Below are 18,843 nucleotides of genomic sequence, written 5' to 3' on the forward strand. Positions count from 1 at the left end.
TCCCAAGATTCTAGATTTGGAAGGTTGCGAATGTAACCCCGCTATTCAAGAAAGGAGGGAGAGAGAAAACAGGGAACTACAGGCCAGCTAGCCTGACATCAGTCATCAGGAAAATTCTGGAATTCATTATTAAGGAAGTGGCAACAGGAGGTTATATATTAGCATGGAGAGAGGATTGGTTACGGGCAAAACAGAGAGTAGGAATAAACAGGTCATTTTCAGGTTGGCAGGCTATAACAAGTGGGGTGCTGCAAGAATCAGTGCTTATATTAATGACTTAGATGAAGTGACCGAGTGCTTTGTATCCAAGTTTGCAGACGATACAAAGCTAGGTGGGAAAGTAAGCCATGAGGAGGACAGAAAGAGCCTGCAAAGGGATATAGACGGGTTAAATGAGTGGGTAATAAGGTGGCAAATGGAGTATAATGTGGGGAAATGTGAGGTTAGTCACCTCAGCAGGAAAAATAGAAAAACAGATATTTTTTTTTTTAAACTGGTGAGAAACTATTAAATGTCAGTGTTCAAATAGATTTAGGTGTCCTCGTATAGGAAACTCAAGTCAGCATGCAGGTACGGCAAGCAATTAGGAAGGCAAATGGCATGTTAGCTTTATTGCAAGGGGGCTGGAGTACAAGAGTAAGGAAGTCTTGCTACAATTGTACAGGGCTTTAATGAGACCACACCTGGAGTAGTGTGCACAGTTTTGGTCTCCTTATCGGAGAAAAGATATACTTGCCTTATAGGCGATGCAACAAAGGCTCACTAGATTGATCCCTGGGAAAAGAGGGTTCTCCTAATGAGGAGAGATCGAGTAGAATGGGCCTATACTCTCTGGAGTTTAGCAGAGTGAGAAGAGATCTCATTGAAACATAAAATTCTGAGGGGGATTGACAGGGTAGATGCTGAGAGGCTGTTTCCCCTGGCTGGAGAATCTAGAACTAGAGGGCATAGTCTCAGGATAAGGGGTCAGCCATTTAAGACTGAGAGGAGGAGGACTTTCTTCACTCGGGGTTGTGAATCTTTGAAATTCTCTATCCCAAAGGGTGTGGGTGCTGAATCGTTGAATATATTCAAGGCTAAGATAGATTTTTGGACTTTAGGGGAATCGAGGGATATGGAGATCAGGCAGGAAAATGGAGTCGAGGTCCAAGATCAGCCATGATCTTACCGAATGGCCTACTCCTGCTCCTAATACTTATGTTCTTATATTCTTATGCTTCATTTGCAATCAAAATCCTTGAAAAATGATCTCAATGCAGCTAGCAAGAAACTATACATTCTCCACAAGTTACATATTTTGTGCATCATGCACGAGGTACTGAAAGGGATTCAGCGCCACTTTCGTAAGGTGCACCTTTACTGCCCAATATCTAGCTGAACTGTAGCACTTACCCAGGAAGCGTAACATAGATGCTTTGCTGTATATACCAACTAGTGAAATCATACATGTGCATTGTCCCGTTTCTTGAAGACAGGCGGAAAAGCACTCGAGATGAGAGATTATAAATCAAAGTGGTTTATTTTACATAAAATAAGACGACTATATTAGTTTATACAGCAAGATTCATCCATTTCCTGCCACTTCTGGTACCATAAAATTGACAATGTTCTAAGCAGAAATTTGCTTTTAAGCTAACTGCTCCCCAAATCTAACTATCTTTTATTACAGGCAGGAGAGAGAGATCCTCTAACCCCTTCCTCAAAATCAGTATGCAAAGGAGATTGGCCCACTGAGCAGTCAATGTTGATGTGGGGTCTTGTGGCACCAGTCTCTGTGCAGCTCAGCTCCTTGCTCGACACAATGAATGAAAACTATTCCCCAAGTTGAACTAACAGGCAAAGTAAACAGTTTGATGGCTGTCCCATCTCCCTTTGGGAGCTCAACACATGAAATTACCCTAATCCCATGCCTCCTGGCTTTAAATGTGATGTCAAAAGATGGTGTACCCGGGTTAACTTTTTGTAGGCAAAAATCTAACCTTGTCGCAATAGCAAAACAAAATTAAAACAATTTTCTAAGGCTATTCAAGTAAACGTTCCAATAATCCATCATTTTAGCCCAAAGAACACTGCACATCAGATGAAATTCACCGATCCTTATGTTTGATGTGGCATTGTGCAATTAAATATTTCCCAGCATCAAAAACTCCAACCCAGCAGCAGAGGATTCGTTATATTTGAATTATTGCACTTGTATGCACTTCCTGTTGTCACAATTACTTCCTGTATCATTTTATCACACCTCAAATGCTTTAGAACAATAATTTTAAAGCTTGCTACTTCCACTTACCTGTGATTAGCTGCTGCTTCCAATGTGACCTCTGGTCCTCCCCAACTCTGTTGTTCCATCTCTCAACTCTAGGTGATCCTGTTGGTGCCTAAGTTTCAACACATCCATTGTGTCTTCAGCCATGAGACTTACTGCCCACAGGCTCCCAGTCAGGAACAGTCTACATTTTTTATATATATATATATATATTATATTTGGCAAAGCTGACTTGCCCCAAGGTTCCCACCCCTGAGCTGAACACTGCAGATTTTCTACTTATATCTCTTTGGTGCCAGCACACTCTAGTACCTAGGTTCCGGGCACTAAGCAAGGAAGTGTGCTTTTACTTTTCAATGCAGCCTTCGGGGGTCACGAAGAGTTAGGATTTAACTGCACCTTCATTTGTCAGCAAACCTCCTGTCAAGCTTTCCCAACAGCCGACAGTATTGTTAAAAAATGTTAACTGCTCCTGGCTCACAACCCCAAAAACTGCACTTAAAAAGTTACACTGTTCCCATTTCTGGGCTGGGAAATAAGAGGTCAGGCTGACTTTGCCAAATATAATGAAAAAATTCATATTGTTCCTGGCCCAGGGAGTTGGGAAATGGAGATGGCCAAAAATAGGAAGGTTTTTTTTAAAATGTAAAGACTGTTCCTAGCTCTTGGTTGCAAATTCTTCAGGGCCAAATATGTTGCCAGCCAGTCTCTCTCCTTGAGATTCACCCCACATCTCATCTATCTCCTTTGCACTCTATCGCCCCTAACTTTCCCGCTACTTCATCCCTTAACTTTTCACTGTTCCCCTTCAGTCAACCCAAACTCCCAATTTACCACTCACGACCACCAAAAAGAGACCTCTTGCTTACAGCTATCACTGGCAGGAGGATGTAACTGCAGCATGACCTCCGTTCACCTGAAGACTACACTTGGTCTCAACTCTTTTGCGCAACACCACAACTGGTCAACTAGAACAAAAGTAAAAACTCTGCGATAACAATTTTCTTACTCTTTATTTTGCCCCTAAACCCCAATCCTGAAGAGATTCTGGTCTAGAAGGCAGCAGTTGCCCCAGTGTGAAACCTGATCAGATGGTGCAGACAGCCTAGAATGATTGAAAGTATGTGCTTTTCTTGATGAGAGGACACTTAGTGGTGGAAATAAAATCCAGAATATTTAACGGAGTAAATGCAGTTTTCCAAAGTTACATTATTAGTGAGATCAATGAGCAGAGTCAAACAATTCTCCCTCCCGCTTACAAAGTCAGTTCTAGGTTAGTATCTCTCCTTTCCCTCGCCCTCCCACAAACATAATCAGGGCTGCCATTAACCAGCTTTTCCCCCCTCTTCAGGAGGATGAAACATGCTTCCATGGCATCAGAAATTCAAACATTGCTCAATCGATCATCCTACACCTCATTCGTGAGCCTACGTTAGCAAGCGCTGAACCACAAAAGTCATCATCGCTGAGCTCAATTGTATCCTTGCCCAACATGCAAAGATCACTGGACAACATTCAACACAAATCTTGTGGGGTTTTTTTTTTTTTTTTTAAATTCCTCCCGACTGAAGCCAACTGTAGCAGCAGAGTCTAGAAGCCCTAAGATTTTTGAACAAGACTCATTATATATTTTCCTTTATTATGATCCATATAGCAACCACTCCCAGTCAGACAACCTATACAAAAAGATGCTCAACTAGCTTGTGTTGTGTTGTGCTTTAAGATGGTCAGTCCCAAAAAATTTCAACATTCCCCAACTATTGCTTCCTGTCCCAATAGTCGGCTAGTTCTTTCACTTCAGTGTAGGTCATCAAATATACAAGGAAAACATCCTAGGCCTGAGGCAATGCAGAGAAGAACCACAAGACTGAACCCTAGAATCAAAAGGTCCAATGTATAAAGGTATGCTACAAAAACTCACTTCATCCATGAGGTAACTTAAGACAGGTTCTAATAGAGATACACTATACAAGACAAGCAAAATAGAAAAGGTAGATCGGGAAAACTACCAAGTTAATCCACTATTACAGGACAAGACATATGCATCAACTGCTAAAAGGAAAAAGCAGAGTGATGTTAAGAGCGTTTAACTTTCCGTTATATAGTGTCTTTAATATAGTAAAATGTCTCACTGCGCTTTACAGGAGCATAATCAGACAAACACAGACACCAAGCCAAAGAAGGAGACATTAGAAGGGACAGCCTACATGCAAAACTGTGTCTTCAGATGCCGAGGGGCAGCATGTAGATGAGAAATAGGAAGGGGCCAAGGATACCAGGAACAGTCCTCCTGGCAGGCAAAAACTCAAATCATTCAAAATCAATTGGACAGTGTAATAGGGGAACAATACATTTCTATACAAGGATGAGCTATATGGATTGAAATGCCATCCTCATCATCTATACTTGTCGGTCTTTCATCTGCGAAGGGTGCTAGAAAATTTAAATGTCTACATCCAGTTTTTCTTCTAATTTTAAGACAGTGGGATATGTAGTCCCATTTAAATCAGATGAGTTGCAGCTTGTTTATATACAAATATACGCAGTGAAAAGTTGATTAGCTTCATAAAGGTGGAAGGGAAAAATTGTTACAAGTACTTCCATCAAACATGCAGCTTTCTCATTTTGGCGAGCCAGCTAAAAACTGAATAGTTGATGCTCCTGCTAACCTCTGTGCTGGGAAGGCAAACACCGATTTCAGAACTGTGTACACCCAGTTGTGGACTTGGCTGCTGTAGAATTACTGTGCAATATAAATAGTGTGGCATAAACAGCAGCAGAGCTGGAAGCAAGTACTGGATAATTAGGACCACTGGTGTATGATTTTCACAGGAAAAAAAATGGACGAATCACAAAATTGAATTCACAAAACACCAGGGAAAAAAAACTGCAGTACATCTTAATTGAGGAAAGTAATTTATGACACTGTATACAAGTTACCCTAAACATTTCCTTTTGTTGGAATACATATTTAAGTTAAATGATTACATACTCAAGTTGGACCCCAGTTAATTTGCCTCGTCGTTGCAAACAAATTTAATTTTTAACCACATTTTCAAATATTTATATGGTCTTAATTTTTGATTCTCTTTCCCTTCGAAGTACAAGCCACCTCCGGAATACTAATTAAAAATGAAAATTCATGCACAATTATCACTGCAGATAAACATTATAGGTTTAATCATTTAATAGGCATTCGTAATAAATATACACTACCTCTAGGAGAAATGCAGCATGGTTTGGTCCCACCACACACTGCTTAATTGTGGCCTGTTCCAAAGCATTCAGAGGCGGGTGACTGGAAAGAAATTACAAAGTCACTCAAAATGTAAAACACTGTACAAAATGCTTAAAATACGTTGCGCTCTTATCCATTGCTCAAGCCTACTCGCACCGTGCATTTTCCTGTCACAAAGAAGAAATTGGAGACCTACTCCCAAACCTTCAATGTCACTTAATAGCTTACTAGTGAGCACCCAAAGGTAAATCTTCTGCCCTGAAGGGAAGTACCTGGCTTCCGCGTGGCAGCACAGCACAACTGCATGGGTCAAGAATGAAAAGTCACGTGACCAAGTGCAGCCATAAAGCTGCATTCTAACATTATCTGCTGAATTCCAAACACACTGCACTATTCCTGAACTACCAAATGCCATGATCAAAATTAATTTATCTAGGTCTAACACAATAGAACATGTTAAAAATTGTAAAATTATCCACATTCGTGGAGCAGTATTATCAATTGTTAAGTTGTAGTAAAACACTAGCAATTATGTTTTGCTTCAAAAGGAGCTCACTATTATCAAAGCACATTAGGACTTGCAAGCAAATCATTTTAGCTTGAAGGCAATGCCTCAGAATAAGCCTTTTCATGCAAGTGCAAGACATTTATACAAATAAAGCACTTATAGCAGTAGGTCATATTGGCCTAGTGCCAAGAGTCAAACAACACAGTGATTTTCAGATCCTGCGACAAATGTCTCAGTAGTCCTTTTCTAATAGTAGATTAAAACTAGCAAATTTGAAAACCACCTCTACTGGAATAAGCTACATATCGCATTGTAGCTGTAGTGCATTTCCCTCCCCAGACAAGTCAGAAATTTAGTGCTGGTTCAGACACTTCCTAGTAAATGATTGAAAATTAGCAAGATCATCTGAAGATGTCAACAATACTTTGTGATTTTATGGCCCGTATTTTCCGATGCCTACGGGTGTGTACAAGCCGTAGGGACGTCAGAAATGTCGGTTTCAGGCATGCAAAGCGCATATGCCGAAAACCGGCATTTCCAATCTGTCAAGCATCCTCTTTGCAGATCGGACACCTGCCCTGGAGAAGGGCCTCTGCGGGTGGAGTTCCGCTTTCTGCAGAACCTCCGCCCACTGAAGTCATTTAAAAATCTTACTCCTGGTAAAAGGCCTGTTTTTACCAGCATAAGAGTTTTTAAAAGTTTTTTTTTTTTTTTTAATTTCACTCATTTATAATTTTAAAAAGTTTATTTTTAGCCTTGTAAAATTTTTTTAAAAATTTAATGTTTAAAATATTTAATTTAATGTAATTTTTAAAATGTATTTAATGTTTTAGTGTCTTTTTTCAGTGATTCCCCATTCATACTTTTGACAGGTCTATCTGTCAAAAGTATGAAGGGAGATTCCCTTTCATTGGCTCGCCTGGCCCACGTGATCCCAGGGACGCTTGCGAACCGCATGCACCCCTGGGATACGTGGGCCTTGCACTTTTCGACTGTGGAGCAGCCCAGGAGCGCAAATGTCTGGACCTCGGGAGCACTCAGGCAAGAGCATAGATTTTTTTCCGACAGGAGGCATCCGCACGCAGGAAGCCTATCAGAAATGACGGGCCAGTGTTAGCTGTTTTAAAAACAAACCCTCAATGTTCTATTTATCCCATAAATGTTACCAACTAGGCTCTGGGAGAAAGGATTTGACAAGAAAATGGGTTACATCAAGAAATTCTGGCTCGGTATCAAAACAATGAGATGGCAATGTGCAAGTTTATCAGAGTGTGGCATTATCTGTTATAGAATGCAGCACTCAACTACATTTATAATTAGGCTAGAAATTCAACACAATGACATTTAAAATTGGAAGAAAACAATATAAATTTTTGATGACAGCTGGATTGTGCACATCAGCAAGACAAATTAAACTTCTATTTCAGAAACAGAAGTGATGGTTTTGAAACCATATATTTAATGATGGACTGCAATTTTCATGAACAATGCATAAAACACAGCAGTGAAAAAATAGCATTAACGAAAAAAATCTTCTGGTACATCAGGTTTAGTCTTAATTCACAACTTTTTGTTCAACCTTTTAACTACTTAAATGAAATAGTTACAATATTGCTTAGTGATACCAGCAGTAGTTACTAACTATTGGCAGTACAAAAAATATAGGCGTGCTTGGCAAAAATCATAGGAAAATTGTGCAACAGATTAAAAGCAAGTTTTGAAATGTTCTAAAGTGAAGTCACCCACAATTCACCATAACTTCTAATTGGCTGTGTAACTAAATTAACTTGCATTAGGGATATTACATGCAAAGCATTTTTATTTAAATAACGGAAGGCTGATAATTCACAAGTCAAAGAAAAGTGTACTCTACGTATTAGGTCTAATTCCCCTCGAACTGGTGTACTGAAAAGGGAATGGGGAGAGAAAATGGAAAGAAAACAGTAGTTACAGGTCCAAATCCCACTCTAGGACTTGAGCACATAATCTAAATTGATACTTCAATGTGGTACTATTACTGTCCAGGTTCTTTTTGGGCTTCTAATCAGGATACTGCACTACTGTTCCATTTAACAAGTATCCCCTCTTTTGGTTCTTGCTTCCATACTAATTTTACACTTAACCTTTAATTGTATTTACATATGTTGGCCCAGCTAGCCAAAAAAAAAAATGGGTTATCAAACTGGGGTCAGCGGATTTCTCTCTGTCTGGGGTCAGAGATATCACCCACATGAGCAGTGCCGAGAATTCTATATTGTAGAGTCTGGAAATTACACTATCATATGAATCCAATGCTTTTGAATCAAAAAATCAATTGCTTTGACGAGAGCAGATATTTCTGTATCTTGACTTACTAGCATGTTATTTCTGATGCTGTATACTAATAAAAAACTTCCGGCAAGAATAGCCCTTTTCCTTTGGGTAGCGGACAAGGCCTTTTGGAGTGTGCCAATATTTGCATGGGGACCTCCTCCCAGCATAAAAAGAGTTTAAAAACCATTGTGCCAGAAGATACAAGACAGCCAATTTTATTCCCTCACCACACCCACCACAATTTAATGTTATAAAAATATTAATGGATTTCCCATGATGTTGCTCATGAAGAGTTAAAAGATATGCTGTTCCACCGAGCATTGCGCGAACAGTGAATTTCAAATGACTACTAGTACAGCTGTATCACATGATGGAAGTAAAAAGTTTCGAAAGAAAAACATTTGTGGAGCTGCAGTGCGGTGGGAGTGTGCTTGGGAGATTATACAAAAAATAACTTTCTGTATTCTGGCCTCTCGTTGCCTAGTAGATTTGTTGTGATTTAAGAGTACTGTGGAACTTGTCTTTTCCCTCATCCCAAATTCCTTTAATCGAAGAAGTCCCTCAATTCCCCAGAAACTAACCAAAAGCGCCAGGATGTTGAAGGAAGACTTCAGACAAAGAGGTCAACTGTGGTGGTGGTGCAGTGGATCGTAACCCCAGGTAGTTTCTGTCTGAGAAGAATGTGTCGCGTTAGAGGTCTGCTCAACCAAGCAGGTGCACAGCTTTGAAGCAGTCATTTAGATGTGACATAATCCAGATGGCTTTACATATACATGGAGCATGCCGAGTCAGCAAGGCAGGCACACATTCGCAGGAGGGGAAGGTTACTTACTACATGCGAGGAGCCCCGAAAGCTAGTGAATTTATTTGGGGGGCTTAAATTTCACAGATCGAAAGCATGGCCGATTATTTACGTTATATAAACATGTTCAACAACTTGCATTAATATAGCGTCTTTAATGTAGGAAACCTTCCCAAGGCACTTTACAGGAGCATTATCAGACATGAATTTGTCACTGATCCAAAGGAGGAAATATTGAAACGGGTGACTAAAAGCTTGGTCAAAGAGGTAGGTTTTAAGGAGCATCTTAAAAGGAGGATAGAGAGGTTTAGGGAGGGAATTCCAGAGTTTAGGACCTAGACAGCTGAAGTCACGCCTGCCAATGGTGGGACGAAGGGAGTTTTTTTGGGGGGGGGGGGGGGGGGAGAAAGAGAGGGGATGCACCAAAGGCCAGAGTTTGAGGAACACAGAGTTCTTGGAATGTTGTAGGGCTGGAAGAAGTTAGAGATAGGGAGGGGAAGGGAAGTCCATGGAGCGATTTGAACACCCAGATGAGACTTTTAAATGGGAGGTATTGGTGGACCAGGAGCCAATGTAAGTTAGCGAGCACAGGGGTGATAGGTGAATGGAACGCGGTGCGGTTTAGGATATGGGCAGAGTTCTGGGTGAGCTCAAGTTTAATGAGCGTACAAGATGGGAGGTCAGCCAGGAGAGTGCTGAATAGTCGATACTGGAGAAAACAAAAGCACGGGTGAGGGTTCCAGCAGCAGATAAGTGGAGGCCGGGACAGAGACGGGCAATGTTACCGAGTGGAAGTAGGCGGTTTTTGAGATGGAGGATATGGGGTCGGAAGCTCAGCTCAGGATCAAATAGGACTCTATGGTTGCAAACAGTTTGGTGCAGCCCGAGGCCATAGCCAGGGAGAGGGATGGAATTGGCAGAAAGGGAACGGAGTTTGTGGCCAGGGGGTGGGGGAGACACTAAGACAATGGCCATGGTCTTACCAATGTTTAATTGGAGCAAATTACGACTCATCCAGGACTGAATGTCGAATGAGCAGTCTGACAAAGGCAGTGGAGGGGTCGAGAGTGGTGGTGAGGTATAGCTGGGTATCATCAGCATACATGGGGAAACCTGACGTCAGCAAGCAGAAGAGAAATAGGAGGGGGGCCAAGGATAGATCCTTGGCTGTCTCCAGAGGCACTGTTACGGGAATCTCAGGCTATGACTGGATAGGCAGTGAGGGCCAGTCCCACTGAGCTGGACAACTAGTGAGAGGCATTGGAAGAGGGTGAGGAGCCTCGAGAAGGACGAGGATGTCATTTGTGACTTTGCTTAGGGACATTTCAGTGCTGCGAGGGATGGAAACCTAATTCGAGAGGTTCACACCTGGAGTTGCGGGAAGATGGGCACAGATTTGGGAAGCGACAACGTGTTAATGTACCCGAGAGGAAAGGGACGTTATAGCGATGAGAATGTAGTTTCAAGGGCAGAGGGGTCAAAGGTGTTTTTTTGAAGCGGGGATGATGGCAGATTTGAAAGGGAGGCAGACAATACCAGAGGAGGGAATCGTAGTCAAACATAATGCATGTTATACGCATGACTAATATATATATTTTTTTTAAATTTCTAACTGTTCCATCTCCACTCCCAATGTTTATAACATGAAAAACCATTAGATTTTAAGTGTTAAATGCTGCTAGTTTTCATCTGCAATAAGTCATTTCAATGTCAAGCTATGTACCTGACTGGTTAGCAACTCACTCCTACCCCCACAGCTGAGAAAACACAGATTTGTAATCAGGTTTCAAATGTCATTTCACTCCCTGCAGGTTCAAAGCCAAAAATGCAACTTTGAAGTTCCTACTGCAGTTCCTGTGCAGGGCTCCAAAGCTTTTGAACAGACAAAACGTCACTGCAGTCCTAATTACAAACTAGGATCGACCATCTGTGCAGAATGTCATGTGTACACTAATCAATGGGAATATCTGTTGCCATTCACTCCAAAGCCAGCCAACTTTTGGTAACTTATTTCCTGCTTGACAAACAAAACTAATTGCGCACAATGCTTATGTACCAAGTTCTGTAAATGTAACTGAAATGCACAAGTCTTGCACACAATTGATGGAGAACGAAGCAGATACTGATCTCCATGAGGATTTTATGCAAGTTGCCACCTTCCCAGGCTTTTGTACACAAATTTACCCCAGCAATGGAAACAAAACTCAGCTACTCACCTCACATTAAGTCACAGAGCAAGCATTTACTACAATAAAAGTGACTGATGAAATATGCTTGAAATTTACTGCACTCCAAGTAGGAATTCTCAGTATCTTGGAGCTCATTTGTAAAAGGAACACTCCAGGTGGTCAACTGAGAATCGTGCAATGAACCTGACCACCACCCTGGCCTGACAGACAAGTGCAGGTTATGCTGTAACTACAGGTTTAAATGCTCTGGTCAGGACTCATCAAATTCTGGATCTCAATAAAACCATGGCTGGCCTTACTACCTGTTACTCTATTTATTGCAATTTATCTTCGTGTTTACTCTACTTGCAGCAGAGGGGACACTTGCTCTACAAGATGTATACTCCTAACTGACAATGCACATAACAAATACAGAATGAGCACATGCGAGACGTATGCCTATTTTAGCAAATAATGCCTGGATTGCTCCCGGTACTGAAGCAACAGTAAGCAGCATGAGCTCCTTCCTGTTGAGAATCATGATCCTACCAACGTGTAGCATTATCAAAATGCAGGCAAGGTTCTCAGTGGCTTTGCAGGTACCAAGAAACATGAAGGTTTAACATTTGTCTCTGCACTATAAATTCTATGTAATTAACAATGACCCTATTTTCAAGTATTGATATACAGATAATCTTGATACCATTTTTTCCTTTAAATCACTGGATTTCCAATTAACACATTTCCAGAGACAGGCCAAACATGTGGTACTGTAACTGACACAACATCCACCTTTTGCAATTGTAAATGACATAGCATTTGCAGCAGAGACAAATGCTAAACCTACATGCTTCTTGGTACCTTTCGTACTGCCACTGTTGATTCAGTTCCGGCCCAAAGAGCAGCTTTTTTAAAAAATGCTAAAACACTTCATTCCTCATGGGCTTAAAATTAACAAATGCCTCACACAGCTGGTCCCACCCAACATTCCCTCCAAGCTCAGCTGTCTGCCGGTCCCGTGCAGACCGGGACCGGCTTTTCCAATGTGAAATTCCGCGCACGTGCGAAACTTTGAATGGGCCACGCAGCACGTTAAAGGGGCCGCGGATCCAAAAAAAATGTGGGGGAGAGGGCGAGAAGAGACATTGGTCCCACTTCCCTTTAACATAACTTGAAGGACATATGTTACAGGTAAGCCCAGTGCATCTACCAGTATCTATGACAATAGGCAAATGCATACACACCTCTGCAGGCTGCTCTGATCACCTGCTACACCACTTGAGAATTTCAACTACACTTGTAAGGAAGAGCATTTATAGCATCTTACCACAGCCTCATGACATCGCAAAGCACTTCACACCTATCAATAACTTTTAGAGTGAAGTCAAATGACAATTTCACAGAGCAACAGTTCCACAAATACCAAATGAGGTGAATTGAGCATTTAATCTCTTTTTAATGATGGTGTCAGTTGAGGCCAGAATGTTGGACATGACACCAGAAGAACCCTTCTTGAGTAGTGCCATGGGCAAAGCTCCCTCTAATTTTGTGTGCAGTCCCTTTAACTGGCTGCACGGCCATTTCAAATTTTCATGCATGCATAGTTTCTTCCATGTAAAAGCCAGTGAGCAGCCTGCGCGGGACCTTGGGATCGCTGCACGGCCGCACAGCTTAGCAGAAACAATGGCTATGGGATCTTTCACATCCACCAAAACAGGCGGACGGCCTAGTTTAATGGTAGCATCACGACAACGCAGCACTTCCTCAATACTGCACTGTGTTAACCTAGACTTTGTGTTCAAGTCCTGTAGTGTTGCTTGAACCTACAACCTTGAAACTCAAGAGCTAAAAGTGCCAATAACTGAGCGAAGCTGACACTGGGCCAAAGCGGAGTTGCCAAGACTGTGGGGAAAGACCAGAGGCCGAAGGGTAACAATGGAAAGGAGTTGCCAATGGAGAAAACTAATGGCACGGTTTTGCAGTTTCTACAGCTAACCTTGCTATGACCAACGATAAGCACCAATTAATATATTGACCTGGATTTTTGCGTTCATCGTAAGCCTTGTAAAAGGCCCCGCAAGTTCCAGGTTTCCGCATGCGCGAAAACCCAGAACTTGCGATGTCATGGTTCACTTTGACAGAGCTACTGCACTGCCTCAAAAATCACTTCGCTGGCATAATAAAAATTATAAAAATCATGCACAAACATTTAAAATGAGTTAATATAAATTTTGGCCCAGATTAAAATGTTTAAAATTATTTTCAATTTTTATTGTAAATCCTTTATTGAAGGGACTTTTAATTAAATTTGAAAAAGGGAAGTTATTTTTATACCAGTTGTATAAATTGTTTAATTATTTGGGGGATTCGTTCATAAATGGAATTCCCATAAGTATATTAGGAATCCTCCTTTCTGATTGGAGGACCTGGCCCAGGTGATCCCAGGGACACTGCTGAACCGCCTGCGTCCCTGGGCCTTTGCGCAGACGTATGCCTGCAGGCCCAGGACCCGAAGCCTGAAGGTAAGTGCGGATTTATTTTTAAATCGGGTCAAAAGCGTGCTCCAGAGGTACACCTCCAACTGCAATTTCCAGCCCATTGCATCTTTTAATTAAAATGGATTAAATTTAAGGGAATTTTCATTGCTTATACAAGTAAATATTAAGACAAATTTAAAAGTTTTTAGGTAGACCAATTAAGTTTGTCAACTCAGTATAGAAAAATCTACTACACTGAAATCAGTATCATTGAGACACCAGTAGTGCATTCATCAGTACTGAGAAATAATCTAAATGCAAAGAGGGTTGCCAAATCCAGGTCTGTTTACAAAAGCTACAGATGTAAAATATACGTGACATTAAAGTGTCAGCAGATAGGACTAAACCCAGAGTTGGCAACTTTTAGACTGCATCACTGGTCTATTCCAGAGTACAAAAATCCTGTGTACAACAGATCTCTGCGCAAAGAACAATTCCTCCCTATTCTAAAATTCCAACATTTACTGCACAAACTAAATTAATCCTAGGCACTGAACATTTACATTTCAAAAAGACAATTTTCTATCTCAGTTTGTAAAACTCCACTCCTCGTCAATGAAATTTAATTCTACAAACCCAATCTGCAACAGGTGCTTAAGATCTGGCCACACTAAAATTAGCCAGTGAAGTAAAAGATCTAAATCTCCTTAAAGCAAGCAGAGCGGAGTACAGCGACAAAATAAAAATGGAAATGAAATATTCACAATACCTGCTAAGATTGAATTTGTTGAGTTTTTCCGATACTTCCCGTAATCTGAAAAGAAATAAGTCTAGTTGAAGCAGTGCAATAATAAAATTTATAATTTCAGTTACTCAGTGGTCCGCCACCATCCTGCGCTAATTAATAAGGATACATCTTACAGCTCCAACTTCAATACATGTTATGTTACTGGTGTTGAACTATATAGTTTACCTCGACTGCTGAAGACCGACTATGGAAAATTTCTACACTGCACAAAATATGCTAATTAACTTTTTTGTCCACTATAAATTTTGTTACCATACTAACTACAATGCAGAACATTTAATTTGCCTTGTACTTTTTGAAGATGGAGCCACACAAGATTATTGACACCACATATAAAACTAATAAGCAGCTTCATTTCACAAAATATTTAAATCTTCGTTAACTTCAGTATAATGTTGATTTTTAAACCCAAGGGTTTTAATTTTGAAGCAGTAATGCCTCAATGCCCCAGATTTTGCAGTGGATAAAGACAGCAAACTGCCAGCGTTTGCCATTATTACCCCACTGAGACTGACCGCAACATCAGGATTTAGTGCATGCGGAAATCTTGAAGTTGCAGTCGGCCATTCACTGCTCTGACGCAGGCTGCCCTGTGGACTACCCCCGCCCCCCCCCCCGCAAAAAAGCCAGCAATCTGTGTAACCGACGAAAACTTAAGCTTTCCCGCACCATCACTGTTAAGTACCCCATTAAATGTTAAGCCTTGTTGGAATAGGTGTTACTGGGGTGAACAGCGTAGTGACTGCTAACCAACCATTCTGGCCCCGAAAAACTAATTTTTATATTTGTGGAATGTCAAATTTCTCCATTATGATAAAACTTACAATTTTGTTCATATTTCAGCTTCTACCTATTCCCCATGTGAAAGTTTATATTTCATTCTAACATTTTTATACAGCAAGGATAAAAGCTGCTTTTTATTTCCTGGTTTGCAGTCTGTGAGAATTCTTCAATGTGATTGGCTGCTTAGACAGCTTGATAATATCACAGCTGCATTACTCGAGGAATCCCCTAGTCACAGCGCTACAATCAATTACATGTCGAGAAACCGCACGTTTTTGCCACAGATATTGCAAGATCTCTGTGGACCGCTTTCTTCGATGTCCGCGGAGAGTGCCTTTGCTTTGCAGCGGAGGACAAATTATGGGCCATTATCTTGAGCTACATGGTGCTACACCAGGATTCTCTTGGAACAAGATATACGTTGTACTTTGCCATTTACCTTTGCAACTGTCATTAAAACTCTCTGGTGTAGGCTCACAGTACTGCGAAGAGGCAATCTGCAAGCCAAATAGCATCTCACATTTAGATCCTATTCTAATTCTTCGCTGTCAGCTTACAAGCTGCACGAAAGGTCCAGGTACAATAAAATACATTGCCTGACCCTCAACATTTTCCCCTAAAAATTATACATATATAACATTTTGTAGCTAGCACATCAGCCCTAACCAAATTTACAAATAACATCCTCTGTGACTGTGACCATGGTGCACTATCCCTCCTCATATATCTCAACCTGTCGGCAGCCTTTGACACTTAACCACACCATCCTCCTCCATGGTCCATCAGAGTGGGACTGCCTTTGCCTGGTTCCATTCTTACCTATCCAGTCATAGGTAGAGAATCTCCTGCAATGTCTTCTCTTCTCGCCACATTATCTCTGGAGTCCCCCAAGGATCTATCCTTGCCACCCCCCCACACTAATTTCTCATCTACATGCTGCCCTTTGACAACATTATCTGAAACACAATGTTGGGTTTCACATGTACACTGACAACACCCAGCTCTCTCTCACCACCCCTCCACTGCCTCTATTGTCAAACTGCTTGTCTGACATCCAGTCCTGAATTAGCTGAAATTTCCTCCAATTAAACATTGGGAAGACTGAAGCCATTGTCTTCAATCCCATCATAAACTCTGCTCCCTCACCACCAATACCACCCCGCTCAGGTTCAACCAGACTGTTTGCAACCTCGGTGTCCTATTTGATCCCAAGCAGAACTTCCAACCCCATATCCTCACCATCACAAAGACCGTCTATTTCTACCTCCACAATATCGCCCATCACCACTTCGACCTCATCCCATCTGTTGCTGAAACCCTCATCCATGCTTTTGCTACCTCCAGACAACTATTCGCATGCTTTACTAGCCAGCCTCCCACCTTCCATAAACTGAAGCCCATCCACAACTCTGCTGCCCATATCCTAGCTCGCACTAAATCCCATTCACCCATCCTCACTGACCTACACTGGCTGCCGGTCCAGCAACACCTCCATTTTAAAATTGTATTTAAACCTTCATGGCTTCGCTCCTCCCCATCTCCAACCTCCTCCAGCCTCTACAACCTCCAAGAACTCTGCGTTCCTCCAACTTTACCAAGGGCAAACAAGATTTTCTTACAGAGAGCATGAGTCTTGTGTACATCAGAGAATCCGCAAAGTACTCCTATTTAAGTCTGGGCTCCGAATGGAAGGTCAACACTATTATAGTTACCACTCCCTCTCAAATTGTCCAATTTGATCCATTCTTCAATTGGTGCATACCAACTTATAAAATTAATGATAGTTATGCTTTGTGACTAGGGAGATAATGCCGTGGAAGTCTTATTCATGGATATCAGCTGCTGAACAAAGGTTTCCAAAATTCCTGTGCTAACCAGTTTCCACCCCTCATGCTTTTGTACCCTGCCACATTACAACAGTGACTACACTCCAAAAGTACTTCATTGGCTGCAAAGCGCTTCGAGACGCCCGGTGGTCATGAAAGGCGCTATATAAATGCAAGTCTTTCTTTCTGCCCATCACCATTTTGATTTCCCTGATAGATCCCTGAACTTTACTACTCCACAAAGATTTGATGTCAAATAAATTTGTGACTTACAAACTCGGAGTACATCTCTATTGCAGAGAGATATTGCACAAATGCCCATATTCTATCAACAGATGACAGAAACATCTCAGAACACTCAATTGCAATTTCCACTTCAACACCATAGTTATAGCCTAAAAAGTTACCAAAATACACTGCATTTAACTAAAACCCAAATACTGCAGATGCTAGAAATCTGAAACAAATTAAAAAATTGCTGCAAATACTTAGCAAGTCAGGCACAGCATCCGTGAACAGTGACAAGTCAACATTTCAGGCATTGCCGATCATCTAACAGGAAGATGCTCGAAACGTTAACTTGTCGCTTCTCTCCACAGATGCTGTGCCTTTCTGATGCGCTATCAATTACTCATAAAAGACTGAGAGTTAAGAGAGTAACTAAAGGCTTTTATTAACAAAAGAATGAAGGTCTGCCTCGAGTGGTCGACCGGTCCAGAAATACAAAGGGCTGGGCAGCAGTCACCTTTATACTAGGACTTGTGGGAGGAGTCAGCCGAGGCATGTACACAGTGGAATACAAACAAACAGTGGTTTACCACATTCACCCCTTGTTTAAAATTGAGTCCGGCAGGGTGAAGTGTATTAAAAGGTAGTGTATTGGAGTCTCTCCGGAGGTCTTGTCTGCCGCTGTGATCGGCGTGGCAACGGCAGGGGTAGTGGAGCTTCCGGCGTCGAGTCCTGCGTGGGCTGTGGCACAGGCGTGTCGTCCTCGTAGATGTCGAGCGGGTCACGGGGCCCAGGCCTGCCGTCTGCTGGGGCTGGATATCGGATCGTGGGGGGGGTGTGGTAGTGAGTAGTGGGTTACTGCGGCCCCCGAGGGTGCAAGGTCTCTTATGGAGACTGTGTCCTCCCGCCCGTCCGGGTATGCAATGTAAGCATACTGGGGGTTGGCGTGGAGGAGGTCGACCCTCTCGACCAGGGTGTCCGTTTTATGGGTCCTCACGTGTCTTCTCAGTAGGACCGGCCCTGGGGACGTCAGCCATGGCGGTAGCGATGTCCCCGATGTGGACTTCCTTGGGAAGACAAACATTTTCTCATGAGGGGTGGCGTTAGTGGCAGTGCAGAGCAGTGACCGAATAGAGTGGAGCGCATCGGGGAGCACATCCTGCCAGCGGGAGGTTGGAAGGCCCCTAGACTTTAAGGCTAGCAGGGCGGCCTTCCAAACGGTCGCATTGTCTCTTTCCACCTGTCCGTTCCCCCGGGGGTTGTAACTGGTGGTCCTGCTTGTGGCAATACCCCTAGTTAGCAAGTACTGACGGAGTTCGTCGCTCATAAACGATGAGCCCCGGTCACTATGGATATAGCTGGGGAAACCGAACAGGGTGAAGAGGTCGTTCAGACATTTAATGACCGTGGCACTGGTCATGTCCGG

General features: G+C 42.2%; 1 protein-coding gene across 10 annotated transcripts in view; it reads right to left on the reverse strand.

Moving 5' to 3' along the window:
* Positions 1-18,843, reverse strand: part of ubr5 (ubiquitin protein ligase E3 component n-recognin 5) — a 167,358-nt gene that overhangs the window by 138,716 nt on the left and 9,799 nt on the right. For 9 of the 10 annotated variants that reach the window (XM_085993473.1, XM_085993472.1, XM_085993479.1 and 6 more), the window contains exons 2-3: positions 14,542-14,586; positions 5,483-5,564 (exon numbers count right to left, since the gene is read on the reverse strand). In XM_085993473.1, coding sequence (XP_085849599.1) covers positions 5,483-5,564; positions 14,542-14,586 — 127 coding nt within the window. The remainder of the gene's footprint in view (positions 1-5,482; positions 5,565-14,541; positions 14,587-18,843) is intronic. The other variant, XM_085993475.1, reaches the window with a different exon arrangement.

This window comes from Somniosus microcephalus, chromosome 7, assembly GCF_052327205.1.
Source record: "Somniosus microcephalus isolate GS21.2 chromosome 7, FLI_Smic_1.0, whole genome shotgun sequence".
Lineage (NCBI taxonomy): Eukaryota > Metazoa > Chordata > Chondrichthyes > Squaliformes > Somniosidae > Somniosus > Somniosus microcephalus.